The sequence below is a fragment of the Amaranthus tricolor genome, chromosome 4 (genome assembly GCF_026212465.1).
Source record: "Amaranthus tricolor cultivar Red isolate AtriRed21 chromosome 4, ASM2621246v1, whole genome shotgun sequence".
NCBI lineage: Eukaryota > Viridiplantae > Streptophyta > Magnoliopsida > Caryophyllales > Amaranthaceae > Amaranthus > Amaranthus tricolor.
In genome coordinates, this window is record NC_080050.1 from 32513086 (window position 1) to 32530534 (window position 17449).

Genomic DNA, 17449 nt, shown 5'->3' on the forward strand with positions numbered 1-17449 from the left:
ATCTAGTGGTATGAGATTCTATTTGCTACATGAATTCAATCTTGCTCTATTGGCTAAGCAGGATTGGCGTATATTGTCTTCTCCTAATTCTCTTATGGCTAGAGTTTTTAAAGCTAAATATTTGGCAAATCTATCCTTTTGGGAGGTGGGTATTAGTAGTAATGCTAGTTTTTTTTTGGAGAGGTATATTAAGAGCTAGAAATGTTTTAGAAAAGGGAATGCGATGAAGAATAGGGTCAGGAAGGGAGATTAGAGTTTGGAATGATAAGTGGATTCCAAAGAGAAGAGATATGAAAGTCCATTCACCGATTATCGAGGAGTTTAGGGATCTTAGAGTCAGTGATTTAATTATAGAGGAGAGAGGAAGGAGAAGGTGGAGCATAGAGATATTAGAGCATTTGTTTGATAAGGAAGATAGGGATTTAATCACTACAATTCCCTTGGAGAATAATCCAGTTAATGATCAATTAATTTGAGGTTTCACTACTGGTGGGTTATATGCAGTCAAATCGGGGTATTGAGTAGCTATGGAGTTAAGGAATGATGAATGGAAAACCAATTTTATTGATGATGATATTTGGAGAAGAATTTGGAACTTAGAAGTTCTTGGGGTGGTTCGTGATTTTGTATGGAGGGGTAGCAGGGATGTGATTCCTACAAAGATGCTATCAAAAAAAGAATTAATTTGGGGTTTGACTTTTGTGAGCTTTGTGCCAATGAAACATAAAATATATTTCATGTAATCAGAGATTGTGTGTTTGCTAAAGAGGCTTGGGCTCGTACAAATCTTGTTTTACCTATAGATTGCCTTAATGCTAGTTCTTTTTGAGACTGGATACGTGCTATATTATATGCTTGTGATAGTAGAAAAGCTGCGTTGTATGTTTGTTTTGCTTGGCGCCTTTGGAATGTTAGAAATGATAGAGTTTGGAATGATAATTCAGTGGATGTCCTGTATCTTTTTTCACAGGTACAAGCTTATGTTCAAGAATGGTGGTTTGTCAATGATAAATACAACGTATCGAAGAAGTCACATGGTGCGAAAGTTAATTCTTGGAATGCTCCGGATCCAAACAAGTGGAAGTTTAATGTAGATGCTGCAAGTTTTAAGGAAACTAATATGTTTGGTCGGGGTGGTATCCTCAAAATTCATATGGGTGGAGTGCAAGCAGCAATATCAGATGTTCATTTTGGAGGTGGAGATTCAAGCATTTTAGAAGCAAAAGCTTTGGAATTTGCAATGAGATGGGCTATTAATAATAGAGTGAAGTGTATATGTTTTGAGCTAGACGTGCAAAGAGTTGTTCAAGCTATGAAAAATTCTAAAACTGATATTTCTGAGTTTGGAGTTATTATCAACCGTTGTAAAAATTTGATTAATGATTTTGTATCTTGTATATTTTCTTTTGTTTCAAGAGACTGTAACAAAGCAGCACGTATGCTTGCTCGCAAGTCTATTGACTTTGGTTGTTGTATGATATGGATGAAAGATTATCCTTCTTTCATCCAATCAATTATTTTGAATGAAATGAAAAAGTAACCTCCTTTAATCTCAAAAAGGAAAACAAATGCAAACCCAAGTAATTAGGGTTTTAAACTAAAAAAAAAATTAATTAGGGTTTTCATTTTAGAAGACAGTTACTTTTCTTGAAAAAAATTACTAAAACAAATAAATAAATATTTTATTACTTAACTAGTTGGTTTGTTAAATTTGAAAAAAATTATTTAGTATATGATATTTAAACGAGCTTTTAATTAGCGAAAAAATTCATATTTAAGTCAGAATTAAAAACTTACTATAATTAGTTTATATAATGATGATTTTAACTTTATAACTCACATTACCAAGAATTGTTATCAAACATCTTGTTAGTAACTAACTTAATAGATGGCTTAACAAATATTACTAAAAAATATCAATGTTATTAATTGGTCAACGAGTTGATGAACTTAGTGCACGCTAAAATAGTATACTCTAATTTAGGAGGTGAAGACGGAAGGTTTTGCAACGTTGGTGGTGGTGGTGTAGAAGGGCAAAGGCGGTGTAAATCGAGGGGGAAGGGGAAAAGGGGTCGCATAGTACAGAGAGGAGGGGGTGGGAGAGCCCAGGAGGTAGTTAGTGCAAGGGGAGGGGAAGGGATGGCGAGTGGAGGTGGATGAGTGGCTGAGTAAAGGTGTTGAATAGAGAGGGGCCTATGAGCTTATGATTATGTGAAACTTCTTTTTCTCTTTTTTTTTTTCCTTCTTTTTAATTATGGTAATTTGTTATAGTAGCTTTTGAGATAAGATGGTACATTAGAAAACAAAGTGAGATTATGAAAATCAAATATTTTTTTTTATTTTATTATTAGCCATTAATATCATAATAAATGACACCGAATTTAGAAATTAAAATTTGGCATAGGGTTGTTTGGTTATTGACTCTTACCTTTTAAGCTTGTTTGACCAATTAAAAATATTGGCTATTTTTGTTAGCTTTTAAGCTAGCTGAAAACGCCAGCAATTTATGGAGATGTTTGGTTAATTTAGTTATTAGTTGTTGGCTCATAGCTGTTTATCAGAGAAAAAGTTGGTCAACAAGCCAAAAACCAACAAAAAAATACATAGAGTTTTATTTTGGTTTAAAAGTCATTTACAAACACTTTTTTTTTTGCTATTTCACCAATCAACAAGCCAAAAATCAAAAGTCTACCAAAAAGTCAATGTAAAAGCCACCTACCAAACATATCATAGTAATAGTTCCTTTGTTCCAATTTACTTACAATGTTTGTTTTTTTTTTCACATAATGCAATGGATTAATTCAATTCTTAATATCTCTAATTATATAAAATTATGAAAATTTGATACTAATAATCTTTATAATGACACAAATTAAACTTAAATATGTTTAAACTTATAAATTAAAAATTAATTATAAATATAAAGTAACAATAAATAGTGTAATTTTTTTTAGTGTTGAAATGAATGAAGTAGAGTATACTCTACTATAGAATAATTCATATAAATGAATCATGACGCTATTTCAGTTGTAGGGGGTATTTATCCCCCACGACGCGTGCTCCTTTCTGCATCCCTCGATCAAAATTCATACTCCACGCAATTACGCATGCTATTCATGCTCCGTTAACTTCTATCAATTTCAACTTTCCCTCTTCTCATCGATAAATAGCATCACTCAATCAGTATTATTTTGTCCAATTCCAACTTAACATTCTACATAAATCATAGACAATGCAGGCACAAATTTCCCCAATTCAGATTTTATTACTTTTATCATTGTTCTTTAATCTTCAATTTAAATGGGTTATTGATGCTCAATTTCTTCCTGCTAAATTTGATGGGTTTGTGTATGGTAACCCTAAGAAATTTAACCCAGAAAATATTCTTATTGAAGCTTTCTTTGACCCTGTTTGCCCAGATTCTCGTGATGCTTGGCCTCCTCTTAAGCATGTTCTTCAACATTATGGGCATAATGTCTCCCTCATTGTTCATCCTTTCCCTCTTCCGTAAGTTTACTCCTTCAGTTTTAGTGTTTTTCATTGATAATTTCATGGTTATTTTTTTTTGATGATACCCATTGATTTGAAATGTTGAGTGTTTTCAGTTTTATGGGTTTTACTGGTTTACAGTTTAGCTGAGGTGTTATGCTAGCACCATAATGGCGGATTGATTAATGGTTTTTGATAAATTGGTGAAAGACTTGAAAATTGAAATGTTGTGTAATTTGAACTTTGTAGAAACTCAATTTGGATTGCTTCAAAAATGTAGTGAGTTGGTTTTGCGAATCTTCTCTGGTTGAAAATTTGACATATTACTTTCTTAAGTTAAATCTTTGATCATTTCTTGCTGATTTGTAGTATGAGTCAACGCTTAGTTTGTATAATAATTCAAACTTTCGCTACAATTTAGCTTGAATGTACTTCATCTGGGTAATCTTGAATGTTTCTGATTCTCCAAGTTTCCGGATGGCTTCCGGGGTGGAGCCTCCGATAAGGTAGTATTTATACCAATCAATATAGAGTGAGGGAGAAAGGATGTAGGTATCTTTGGTTTTCTGGGTTTTATTGGCTTAGAATTTAGCTGAGATGCTTTTTGATTTCAAGGTAAGGAGAAATTGAGGTGTGGAAAATCAATGCCCTATTACAAGGGTGGAACTGAAAGGGAAAGCCCTTGATCACTAAGACAACTTATGACTCTTATTTAGCTGAGATGTTATACTACAACTATAATAGTGGATTGATTATGGAATTCATAAGTTAGTTAAAGGCTTGAAATTGGAAATTTGGTGATGTGAACTTTGTAAGCCAAAATTTTCCTATTTCTGCATCACTATTTGAGCAGCTTCAAACTGTAGTTAATAGGAATTATAGAATTTCTTCCATTGACGTTTTTACTTTCTTACATGAGATCTCAAATTGAAATGGTAGAAAATCTGAATGAATGTAGAAGAAGAATCCATATAGATGACCATTGGAATTGATGTATTGGTTCCTGTAGATGACTCTAATCTTTCGGGATTAAGGTTCTGTCGCTCTGGCATTATTGTTGTACGTGAGATTCAAATCACTTCTTGCTCGTATATAGTGAGTCAAGTATAAACGCTCAATTTTGTATAAAAATTTAAAAATTTTCCAACATTTATGTTTGTGAAAACAAGCTATATATCATCCGCGTGAGCTTTTGTGAATCTAGCTCAAGGGGGGTGTCTAGGGATAGAGCCTCCGTTGTCCAATTCAATACTCAATTCATCTAAATGTAGTGAGAGAATGAGAGTGAGGGAGTAAAAAGGTTGGTGATTCCGTTGTCCAATTCAATACTGTGGGAACGTACGTTTATGACAAGAAATTCGATTGTGTTCAGATGATCATGAAATATCTGGTGACATTGAATAATCTAGGTAGCATCTGTACATGATGTGGCTATGATGATAGGTTTTCAACACAGAAATAATAAAATCTGCTAAATTTGTGAACATTTGTTCACTTTCTGTACTTATCGTACCTTACCTTCCTTGCCTCCAATCCGTTTTCTATGTTTGTAAGCAACGGAGATAGACCTTCAAGCAGATCTTTCTTCCAACGTTCTTTCTTTCTTTCATCTGTTATTTTGGGCAGCTTGTGAACATAGGCTTCCTGAAGCTGTGACATGTGAGCCTGATCACTATCTAGTAATGATAATATAGTCTGATGGCAGATGGAGATATCGAGTCTGATGATAGATATAGGTGTGTGGTATAATAACAGCTTGATACATCTAATTTATGACGATAGACGAAGAAATCTGCTTAAATATTATGTGTCGGAATTCAGTTCAAAATACTAGGTTTTCTGTACAATCAGAACAAAATCTATGGGAAAATGATGATGTACTATTTCAGATTGTCCTCATTGTGATGTTAATGTTTTTTTTTTTTTTTTTTTGTTACACGTCAGATACCATGACAATGCATATGCAACTTCACGGGCGCTGCATATTGTTGACGAATTGAATAGTTCTGAAACATATCCCTTGTGGGAAAGTTTCTTCAAATATCAGGTATGAAGTTCATCTTGTAAACGTTGTCCTTCACACGTTTCTTGAATTCAGTGGTGCAATCTATCTAATGTTGTAGCTGTTTATAGGATTCATTTGTTGATTCTATACTGTTTTGTGTGTTGCTTTATTAAGTATCCTTTGATCTTCAATCTTCATCTTTTGGTAATTTATTGGAAGCTTTCGGGCACAAATGGTGATACTGTAAATTGCAGTTTTTCATTTTGATGCTATCATTACGTGGGATTGCTTTAGAATGTACTTTTGCTTCACGTACCCGCGTCCGATCCTTAATACTCGGACATTGGAATGGCACTTAGACGCTTCATTTTAGACGTATCCGAGACTTGGACACGTACCAGTATTTGATATCAGTACCTGAGTCCAAGTAGCATAGATTTTAACTTGCAAATTGTTTTTCCAGTCTTCGGTCTTTCGAATGTTTGTTGTGGCTTATTTCAATTTCTAGCCCAACTGTAGTTTGTAGAACACTTACCCTTACCCATATACCACGATGCATCGAGATGGGTTTAAAACAAATACTTACCCTTACCCAATCACATTCCGTCCCTCATATGTTTAGTTAGCTTGAACGCATAGGTTGGGACTATGTTATCTACGACTCTCGCTTCTACTTCTGAAATTAATAACTGAAGCACTAGGATCACATTTATCGAAAAAATCGTCTGGAACTTCAATGAAAAATGATTCGCTAAATCATTTGCGCGTCTTATTTATGTTAAGTTGCAGCAAGAGCCTGGTAAAATTGTTTTCTTCCGAATTCTCAAATCTCGCTTTGGTGGGAGTCATAGCGTTAGTATGTCGTTAATTATATATCACTATTTGTGTTTTTAAGATTGGGTTACACTTAAAATGTTTCTCAGGAGCAATTTTACAACAAAGAGACAGGTAACTTGACCAGAGTCGAGACTGTAGATCTCATTGCTAAATTTGTTGCAAAATCTGTCGATACCCATTATTCTGCTGTAAAATCTGGCTTTGACGACAGGAATACCGATCTCAAAACAAGGGTTTCATTCAAGGTATTCCTCAAACTTCGAAATCACTTTGTCTGTGTAATGCTCCAGTATATATCTCTATAATTTTTTTGTATCTCTTAACTTGTATATACAGTATGGTTGTTCGAGAGGCGTCTATGGAACACCAGCTTTCATCGTCAATGGTTTTCTTTTGTCCGATGTCGGCTCTTCTGTAGATTACAATGGATGGAAGAAGATTATCGATTCACTTCTTCATTCGAAGAGTGGGAATGGATTTAGTACTTATGCTTAATGAAGTACAAGCTTTATTTGTATTATTAGTGTTCAGTGTGTCTACCTAGCCAGTAGTCATCATGTATAAAGAGCTGTTCTATAAATGAACTTCCTTTGGCAAATTGTCTTGGTCAAAAAATTGGCTTGTATAGTTGTTGTACTTGTGTTATTTCCTATATGTTTATCATTTACTTCTTTATGATGATAGTTTTGCAATAAGTTTTGGGGTTCAAACCTTTGTTAGAATTTAAGAAATTGTTCTGGGCAATCCAAATAAGGATAAGTATTAACTCACGAACTTAAAGAAAAGGACGTTTACTCATTATTATTATCATACTCAATGTATCTCGCTCGTAGAAACTATGATCAGGATAAACTATACCTTAATGAGGATGCAACTAAAGACAACTAAAGAATTTTTTGCTCGAGAAAGACATGTAAAGAAAAACAAAGCTAGACAAGATAATTAGTAATAAGGCTAAGAACTTTACTAAAAAAAGCTAATCAATAATCCTCAAAAGTTACTCATTAAGTTTATAAAGTGATATACTCTCTTACTCTTACTGCATAGAAAACTCTCTTACTCTTAGTGCATAGAAATTGTAATTGCTTCCTCTTACTCTTCAAATTCACCTAATTACATAGCACATAAAGTCGTAAATATTCTCAATTTATCACACAATTTTCTAGCAAATCATTGAAAAAAAACCCTTTAATTTTAGATTGCATGAATTTATTTTGTGATCCACTATTTACTCAGCCACACAATCTAAATATTGAGATCATATATATACCAATGATATTGTATGGACTGTGCTAGGGGACCTAGGCTAGATGATCTTGATATTTATCATCATATTTTTGTAGGAAAGGGTTTAATTAATTTTAATTTTTACCTATTTCTACTTTTTAGCATTTTCAAACTTGCAATTGCTAGATTTGTTTCTCAGGTTATAAAGATTCATCAATGACATTATTCAATTCATCATAAATTTGATTTTTGTTGGATTTACCTCAATTTAAACCCAACCTTATTAGAAACAATGAAAGCAAAAATGTTTGTGATTGTGTGAAAGATAAGGTGTATGAGAATCACTTTAAATAATTTGAGGTTAAGAGTAGAAAATGAGGGTGAGTTTTGAAATAGATTAAGCAGAAATTAATTTATATGAAATGAAACCCAAATATCTTAATTGTATCATCAATTACTTGACTAATTTATAATTTATAATTCTAAATGACTTAAACATTAAAGTGTTCAACTTAAATATGTACTCCTAAACAAGCTTAAATATTTTGTTTATTTGAGTTCATTTATTAAGTTAATATTATATTTGAGCTTAACTTTTGGTTAAATTTGAACATGAATTGTTCACTAACTTATCTAGTAATTGTGATCTATATTTAGTAATCCTAAATATTACGAGAAATTGAATATGAAAAGTAAAAAATTCAAAATTTAATCTAAATTTTCAAACCCTGCATAAATCAACTCAAGTCGAAAATAAATTAGAATTTTTATAAATGAAATAAATCAGATAATTAACTGTGTTGATTTTGAGCCGGATCACTGTCGTCAAATTCAAACCATTCTCAGTCGGATTCGGGTCAAATAAAAAATTGACATCTACATCTTCATACATAAAAAAGCTAAAATTAGCCTATCCCAAAAATAGAAAAACAAAAGTGAGCCTCTAGTCCAGATTCTAGAAGAAAAAAGAAGGAAAACCGGGCTGGACCGGATAAAGGTGGTGGTTAGGGTAGTTTAGGAAGAGAAGGCAGTATAAAAGCAACAGCAGGAGCCAGTTAGCAGTTTTAGGGCGTAAAAGAACATACAAAGCCGAAGGATAGGGCTCCTCCTTCTTCCTGCTGTTTTTAGGGTTAACTTTGGTCCAGATTTCTAGGTTTTTTTCTCAGATTTGTGCTTCTTTTCTTCGATTTACCTTTCGTTTTGCACCGATTATTCAAATCTTTGATTTCTCATCTTGTTATCGTTTAATTTGAGGATGAAAACTTGATTGTTTTGATTTTGATTTTGATTTTTCTGATTTTTGCAGAGAGAAAATGGAACAGTACGTAAAGGTCGAGAAGCCTAAAGTTGAAACACCTATAGATGAGAATGAGATTCGCATTACTAGTCAAGGAAGAATGCGCAACTATATTACCTATGCTATGACTCTTCTTCAGGTCCTTTTTGTTAATTTTTCTATTTTTAACAATTAATAGATTTTTTTTCATTGTAAACATTATTTAGAATTGTTGTTTGTATTTTTTTTCGTTGTTTGTGCTATTGAGTGGAAATAAATCGGTGCTTCAATGCTTGAATTTCATTAATGGGAAGCTTGCTAAAGTAGTCTGTGTTATCTTAATCTTATTTGCTGATTTAATTTGTTATTCTCCTTATTTTTTTTCTATTTTTACAACTTGTTGGCATTTATTTCATTTAAACATTATTTCAATTTGTCGTTTGGATTTAATTTCGTCTCCTGTGTTGTTGCGTGGGAAGAAATAGGTGTTTTGATGCTTGAATTTCATTGATGGGAAACTAGCAAAAGTAGTCTTGTGTTATGTTCATTTAATTTTCTTCGCTAATTAAAGGTGAATGAATTAGTGAATAATCTGTTTATGCTTCAGTTGTTTAATCCTATTTTGTCTCTCAGTAGTTGTGGTTTTTTGTGCTTTATTGAAAAGACATGGTGTTTGGCACTAGGAGAATGTGACTTGTGAGACTTTAAGATGAGACTTTTAAGTTGAGGCTTTGAAGATAAAAAAGTCTCATGCCTTGTTTGTCAAGGTTGCGATTTGGAAGAAATTCATAAAATGAAAGTCTGAACTCAATTACCTACCCTCCCCTAAGACATTTGTCTTGGGGACTTTCACCCTTTTTAGTCCCATTCCCTATTTCCATTCCCTTTAAACAAACAAAGACTTGGCCTATTTTGGAGAAAAAGTCCCATTCCCTCCCTTAAATCCCACAGAGTACTATTTTAAGAGGTGTATGCAATTATAGGAGAATGGTGGGTTTAAGTTTTCACTTGTGTACACTGATGTTAAGTATATATTCTATATTCATTATAATGTGAGCAATGATTTTGTTGAGGTTTGGCTTGGCAGTGAACTATAGGGTAAAGTGATGAATATGAGAGAAGAGAATGCAAGTGATGATGGCAAAGGGCAAGTTGGTGGGAGGCAGAGGGTTAGTTAGTTTAGCCATACACTTGCATAAGTAAATTAAGGGTGATTTCGTGAGAGCTTAATTATATTAAGTAAACTATTATATTATTTTTATGAGGCATGTAAAACTATTATTTTTGTAAGAATGCGGCAATGTAAAAGAATGGAGTGTTTATATCTTTGCTTGTGAATGTTAGTATTAAGGGGGCGTTTGGTTGGGGGTATTAAGGAAAGGGAAAGGGAATGGAAATACCCCATTCCCTTTGATGTTGTTTGGTTCGCAGTTAGAATCATTCCCTTTCCCCATATTAAGGTTTTGGATTACCTAAAATGAGGTAATCCTCATTCCCTCCCTCCCCCTCCACTTTCCCATTCCATTCCCTTCCCCACAGCTGCTGCCTTCCCTTTCTCACTCGCGCCTCCTTCCTCACCATATTTCTCCTTCCTCGCGCCTCCATCCTTCCTGAACTGCGACGGCTGGGTTGATTTGGCCGGTGCTGGCGGCGGCTGCTCGGTTGAGGCTACGACGATGAGACAAGGAACAGATAAAGAGATTTGAAACTTGAAATAAAAACAAAACTTGAATTGAAGGTGGGTTGATTTGGTGGTGGGCCGTCGGCGTTGATGGGTCTGGTGGTCTTGATTTCACGTTCACCTGTTCACGGAAGCAGCAGTAGCAGCCAGTAGTGGCTTTGCGAAGTGCGAATAGGCGAACAACGAACTGATTCGCTCAGTGAACATCAGTGAGGGGTGGCGACTGATTTCACGTTCACCTGTTCACGCCTCGTTCATCTTCCTCAACTTCTCTTCTCTTCTTCTCAATCTCGATTTTGCTGCCTCCATTCTTCTTCGTGTTCTTGTTGAATCTGTGTTGTACCACCATTGATGAAAGCCTGCGTTTTTGATTCTTGTTGTAATTTCGTTTCTGTTGCGTTTTTGATTTTTGATGAATTGGATTTGTAGGATGAATTGGATTTCTGGGTTGTTCTACATAGATTTCTGTACCGCCATTGATGAACATCGTTTTGTTGTTCGAGTGAATTGAAGTTCTTCGCCATTGTTTTGTTCCTTTTCTGGGTTGTTCCTAATCTCTGTTGAAAGGGAATCAATTAATCCAACTTGAACCAAACAGTCACAAAGGGATTGATTCCGTTTCCTAAACACAACCAAACGACTAGGCTAAATTAGGGGAATCCATTCCTTTCTCCTTCATTCCCTTTCCTCATTCCATTCCGATTCCCTTGTGCGAACCAAACGCCCCCTAAGTATATTTGATATAAATAGAGATGAGATTACTTTTTGGTGGAGCTTGGGGACTATGTGCTTCCTGTGGTGAGTTGTAGTGCAATGGGGTAATTAGTGAAATGATGGACTAGAGAGGTTAAGATTAGTGTAGAAATGAGAAGTCCGTAGAGAAACTGTAATGTTGTGACTTGTGACCCTCTTAACCTCACTTAGGCACTGATTTTAATTGATTGAGCTCTTGTCACCAACTAAGTCAGTTGTAAATCATAATGATAATGCAATCATCAACTTGTACATTGTTCTTCTTATCCAGTTACTTCAATTACTTGATTCATGAGGTAAAGATCTGGAAAAACTTTTGAATATTAATTTAAGACCCGATTTGTAAATGGTCTACAAACAAATTTGGGGTTAGGTTAGCTAGCTATGTCATGTTGTGTCTGTGCTATTTCAAGACTGTTTCTCGTGTAGCTCATGTAATGCTTCTTAATTCATCATAATATCTTATTGTGTGGTACTCTGCTTTTAAGAACTTATTGAGGTGTTAAAAGGTTTGTGATTGGCATTTTGTCAACATATGGATTGCCCTTTTTGGCTTTCTCTTTATTGATGTCTGTCTGAAAGTATACTATAAAGCTTATGCCTTTATCAAATTGTCTTCTCATCTATCCTGTCCTGTCATCTATTCAGGAGAAAGGTTCTGATGAAATTGTGTTCAAGGCCATGGGAAGAGCAATCAACAAGACTGTGACGATTGTGGAGCTTATTAAGGTATTTATTGTTCTATACATTGTCATTTTTTTGTTCTTTTCTTTACTTAACCTGTTCTGATGATCATTTTGGCATTTTTTAATCACTACAGAGAAGAATAGTTGGTTTGCATCAGATCACAACAATTGGGTCCACTGGTATCACTGATACATGGGAGCCAATAGAGGAAGGCCTTCATCCGTAAGAATTTTTTCAATCTGTAGAATTATTGTGTCCACCTTTTCGTTTGCTTTGGGTTAATATTGAAGTTGCTGGTTACTCAAGTACTATGATAATTTTGCTTTGTCCTTATCACCTGTGCTCTAACATTTATGATTATTATTGCAGTATTGAAACCACAAGGCATGTGTCAATGATAACTATAACTCTTTCAAAGAAAGAAAAGGACACATCAGCTATTGGGTGAGTTTATATTTGCTATTTTATAAGGATTTCTATTATTATAGGGTAGTTTGAGATGTAGTAACAACAAAGCTGGCATAATCAAAATTTTCTATTGGCTGTTTTATTTTCTGTGGAGGTCCTTAAGCTTGGTGTTGCGTACAGTATCAATGAGTTTGGTTGGTTTATTGACAAAAGATACTACCTGATTTGTTTCTAAAGGTTTAACTGGTGTTGGTTTATTGACCTTCAACTCCTTTACCTTCTTTTCCTGTGTGCTGGGAGAAGTCAGGAGTTAAATGAAGAGTTTTAGGCTTTGGCGTTGTATATTTCTTTGGAAGTTGTAATCTTATTTTTATACTCTTATGAAGTTATGAAGCCACTCAAGATGATGCATTTTCTCTAATTGCATTCATTTGTGGATTGCTGGGTCTTTCGGGGACAATTTAATGATTCTCAAGTTTTTAGAATAATAAGGCTTGGGTGATTAAGGGTCTGCATATCTTGGTTATTTAATTAATCAATCTCCTGCTGTAGACTTATTTCAATGTTATGTACTGTAGGTACCAGCCTCCATTGCCTGCTGATCAAGTGAAAGCATCAAATGATTATGAATATGATGGAGGTATTGTTCGTCTAGCATGCTTTGATCGTCCAAGTCTTTTTACAGAATCCCTAATTTTTATTTCCTCCTAATACGTTCAGATGGCTCTCCAAATGCTCGAGGTAGGGGTCGTGGTGGTAGAGGACGGGGAAGGGGAAGAGGTCCAGCAGGTCTGTATTGTTGCATCCTCTTATATGTCCAACAGCTTTTTTCTGACTTCTTGATTATATACTTAATTTTATTAGGAATGCCGGTTTTGTGAAAGCAGTGAAGTTCTTTCTTGAGGGCTATTTTGACTGTATTTTAAGTTATATTTTCCTGTTTAGGAACTAGTTATGTTTACGTTTTTATCTGTTGTCCCTTCCAGTTTTTATATAGTAGTCTTCGACACAGCACCTCTTGGAAACTTAATGACAACAATTTATTTCAGGCAATGGCTTTATGTCTGCTGACTATGAGGATGGAGGCTGGGATCAGAGCAGAGGTTATCCCAGGGGTAGGGGCAGAGGCAGAGGTCGTGGCTTCCGTGGTCGTGGACGTGGAGGCTACAATTATGGTCCTATGATTGACCCTCAGCAAAATGCAGGAGGTTACAATCGAGGACCACCTGCTCCAGGCCGGGGTAAAATCTCACTTGTCATTTTTATTGTTTTATTGTATGGCTCTGAAGTAAAGCGTATAAGCTTAGGATAATTAAATAGATTAATTGGTTCTCTTATTCTGCAATGGAACCTAGGCATTGATGGTGCCAGATCTAATTACTTTAACCCGTCCGATATGTGGTTTTAAGCCTGTGTATGTTCATGAATTCCTGTCCTGAGAGCAATCTTCATTAATTCATTTGTTGCATTATGCACACGAAGCATACTGAGAGTGTATGCATGTTGACATTTTGAACTCTAGGTTGAAAACCTTGGTAGAAACTTCTTCCATGTACACACGTTCATGCCCGAGGGATTGCTGGTAGTAAATGGTGGATGGTAATAAAAATTTAATGTAATTTAGCTAGAAATACTACTTCGCAAGGTTTATGATCTCATGCTTATCCTATTCTAATTATTATTCTTCATAAATCCATTCCGATATGCAAAATTAGTATAAACTGATGAAGGAAATTTATGAAGAAAAAGACGTTTGAGGGTGAAGCGTCAATGTTCATTACCATAGCAAGTACACAAGACTTTTTATGAATATATTAAAATTAAAACCTAAACTCATTCTTATTATCACTAATTAATACCAACAATCAAACTCCCGTAAGAGCACTAATGATAGGAAACACCTTTTGCTGCTTCCAATGCTTATTCCTTGTACTATACTGCAGGTCGTGGCCGTGGAAGGGGAGGAGGTCGTGGAAGGGGTGGTGGCCGTGGTGGACGCTTCAACGGCCCTGCTCAGGCGGCCACAACTGCCGGTGTTGCATAAAATGCTCTTCCTTTGAACAGGAAAAGCAGGGGTTTTGTTTTAAAGTGTGAAATGCCTGCTTCGTCTCTATGTTTGACTTTGGTCTTTTTTGTTTTTTTCTCAATTAATTGTACTTTTTAGGACACTATGAATGTGTATCATTTATAGACTAGTTTAGATCATAAAGTTTCTTGTAGCCCTACTTAGTTGGGCAATTTTTTTTCCCTTTAGAATTTAGGTTGAGTTTCTTTGGCGTAATTGTAAGTCATTCTTCCTTTACATTGGCGAGCAGTGCATTCTTTTATTTGTTTTTCTTACTTTGTAAACCCCTCCGCTTGCTAGCTTACTAAAATAACTCATATATATATATATATATATATATATATATATTGGCACTTTAAAATCCATTTGCTATAAAAAAAAAACTCCATAAAATGATGAATTTTACCGAGTTAAAGGCTTTATGCGACTGAGGTGACGAGTTTTGAATATTGGTGGAGGATTGAAGTGAGGCTAGTGGTGGTTCTAGGTGCCTTTCAACTCCAGCATGTGAGGCCAGAGCTGAGAGCACATAATTTCAAAAATACTATTCATTGTATGAGTGCCCGTAGATTTGATTTTTTTTTTCTGGTTCTGCCACTGAGTGTGATATGATTAAGTTGGTTGATAGATGAGTGGATGTTGATTTCTCTTCTATCAATCACATTACTAGGCCAACGATGATGTAAACTTCTCATTACTCAAGAGAAAAAGTTCTAAAGCAAGTCGAGCTTGATCCCCTAGTGCAAATATAATAGATGATATGTATTATGTTTTTAAAGTAAGTCGTACAATAATCTATCACTTTAGTGCTAATAAATGATTTTTAACCAAGTACTAGGTGAATTTAAGTGATAAGTAAATAACAAAAATCAGTTTTTTTTTTTGACCTTTAGTTGCAAATATCATGTATAACTTTACATAAATGTGAAATAAACATAATTTAAGGAAGCATTTTAACACCATAGTTTATTATATTTCAAATCCAATATCTTTAAATTATTGACCAGTCGAAATATGAGTCATATTTTATTGTTCTATGAAAAATCCTGAAAACATAATAAAATTGCAGGAAAATAATAGTTCAAATTAGTGTGTTTATTGGCTTATATGCTTCATTTTCATAATATTTCTTACCTCATTTACGGGTGTCTTGGTATAAATTTATGGACGAAGATTGTGATAAAGGATAGTACAACAACATCTGAAGAAGGCTTTTCGATGGTCGCAGCTAAGGTTTGCAGCACCAACCATGAAATCAACCTCTATAGAGTACTAATCATCAGTAGTTATTGCTGCAAACCCTTGCTGTGACCGTCGATAGGCCTTCTTTTTTTGAACCGGAAAGAGGGTGCAATCATATTAGCACTAATGCTTCTAATCGCATCAAAACTCTCTAGATGAATGGGTTGGGACAATACGTGTCCTCCTAATAAGTTCTCGTGTTGTACTCCTCTGAGTTTACTTCATAAATAAAATATGAGAGGAGAAAGTAATTGGATGCTCAGAGGAGAAAGTAATTGGATGCTCCCCCATTGCTCTGGTTATGTATGTCTTCTACTTTACTTCTATCCCTATTTATAGAAGGGATAGAAAAGAAAACAAACTTATGAAATGGGTTATTATTGGCGCCCTTTTAAAAGTCAATTATAAGGTAAGATTTTTATTATTGTTAATAAGGTAAGATTTAGACAAACTTTTAAGCTCACGCTAACTAAGTTAGTAAGTTACGTGGATTTGCGAAATCTATTTAATAATATCAAGGTAATGTATATACTTTTATAAAATAATAACTTTAACATGTTTACATATATTTTTTTAGAAAATTATAACATAGTAAAAACTTAATAATACAGATAAAATATTCAGATTAATCTGTCTACATATATTTTATTAAATAATGTTACAACATCAAATTTTAATAATCTCTTACAAATGAATATCCAACATGTAAAGATGTCAAATTTGGTTGTGAATTAGTTGTCATCCATTAATATTGGCTCTAAAGTTTTTAACAAGTCCACAGAGATTAATTAGAAAATTATCCAATAAATAATATTGCTTTACGATGTTGGTTGTGACGCAAATTACAATAAGCAACAGTATGCCAACCAAGTCACAACGAAAGATGACATCTATACGCTTTGGAGATCGAATCCTTCGTAGAAAAATATATGAAGTATTCGAATTTGATGCTATAATATTGTTTAATTGGTAAATTATCTACTTTTTTTAGACAGATAAATTATATTTATTATCATTGAGTTGAATCCTATTATTTTTTTATATCTATTAATAATAGATAGTTTATCCGATAAATATGTAGTCAAACTTATTAATAATTTCTATTTAGAAATTAAATTAGTAAAATTTATGTAATTAAGTCAATAGTTACAAGTTAAGACTAGTTGACGAATATAATATTATAATTAATGTCACTTAAATCTGGGTTTTAAGTAACTGCTCACTTTATTCCTGCTATGTACTGAAAAAAACGAAGAAGAGTCTTCAAAGCTAAATTAATGCATAAATTTGTACTTTATATATGGTTTTTGTCAATAAAAATTAGCATACATAATTGTTTCCTTTCGCATGAAGAGTGAAATTTCTATTCCATACAAGTGATAATAATTTAATTTATAAAAGTATTGTAAATGATATTCATATTATCATTCTTTATTTTTGATAAATTGATTTGTTTTTGTTAAATTATGGTTAAAATTTTTGGATGATAATTTTCTGTTTTTTCCAAATGTAATGCATAAGATTATTGTTGTCAAAATGGTGATCCAGATCGTAGAATCGTACGATTCTACAATTCAGATCGGACCCAATGACTAGGATTATTAGTGGAATCGAAATCAGGTAGGATCGTAGGTGGGATCGTTAGAATCGGCTAGGATCGACTAGGATCGTTGGTAAGATCAGTAGGATTGGGTAAGATCGTTCAAAACCACTAATTTGATTTTTTTTGCTAGTATCTTTGTTCTTTTTTGCTTACTATGGTTCATTATTGTACTCTTT

At 34.0% G+C, this 17449-nt stretch overlaps 2 protein-coding genes across 2 annotated transcripts; both read left to right on the plus strand.

The window, feature by feature from the left end:
• The first annotated feature begins 3028 nt into the window (after nt 1–3028).
• On the plus strand, nt 3029–7007 carry LOC130811118 (uncharacterized). The gene is made up of 4 exons (XM_057677291.1): nt 3029–3507; nt 5434–5536; nt 6418–6576; nt 6668–7007. Exons 1-4 carry the CDS (start codon nt 3233–3235, stop codon nt 6824–6826), a joined length of 696 nt encoding a protein of 231 aa, XP_057533274.1. The 5' UTR covers nt 3029–3232; the 3' UTR covers nt 6827–7007.
• Nucleotides 7008–8474: 1467 nt separating this feature from the next.
• On the plus strand, nt 8475–14712 carry LOC130810991 (uncharacterized). Its single transcript, XM_057677112.1, has 9 exons — nt 8475–8711; nt 8865–8994; nt 11917–11997; nt 12089–12177; nt 12325–12399; nt 12942–13003; nt 13084–13152; nt 13413–13604; nt 14307–14712. The coding sequence occupies exons 2-9, from the start codon at nt 8872–8874 to the stop codon at nt 14405–14407; spliced, it is 792 nt and encodes a 263-aa protein (XP_057533095.1). The 5' UTR covers nt 8475–8711; nt 8865–8871; the 3' UTR covers nt 14408–14712.
• Nucleotides 14713–17449: the final 2737 nt, after the last annotated feature.

Excerpts from the sequence above, each read along its gene's own strand:
- LOC130811118 (XM_057677291.1), top strand. The coding sequence starts at position 3,233 with ATGCAGGCACAAATTTCCCCAATTCAGATTTTATTACTTTTATCATTG. Across the intron at positions 5,537-6,417 it reads AAAGTTTCTTCAAATATCAG|GAGCAATTTTACAACAAAGA; the intron begins GTATGAAGTTCA and ends AATGTTTCTCAG. Across the intron at positions 6,577-6,667 it reads AAACAAGGGTTTCATTCAAG|TATGGTTGTTCGAGAGGCGT; the intron begins GTATTCCTCAAA and ends TTGTATATACAG.
- LOC130810991 (XM_057677112.1), top strand. The coding sequence starts at position 8,872 with ATGGAACAGTACGTAAAGGTCGAGAAGCCTAAAGTTGAAACACCTATA. Across the intron at positions 8,995-11,916 it reads ATGCTATGACTCTTCTTCAG|GAGAAAGGTTCTGATGAAAT; the intron begins GTCCTTTTTGTT and ends TCATCTATTCAG. Across the intron at positions 12,400-12,941 it reads AAGGACACATCAGCTATTGG|GTACCAGCCTCCATTGCCTG; the intron begins GTGAGTTTATAT and ends TATGTACTGTAG.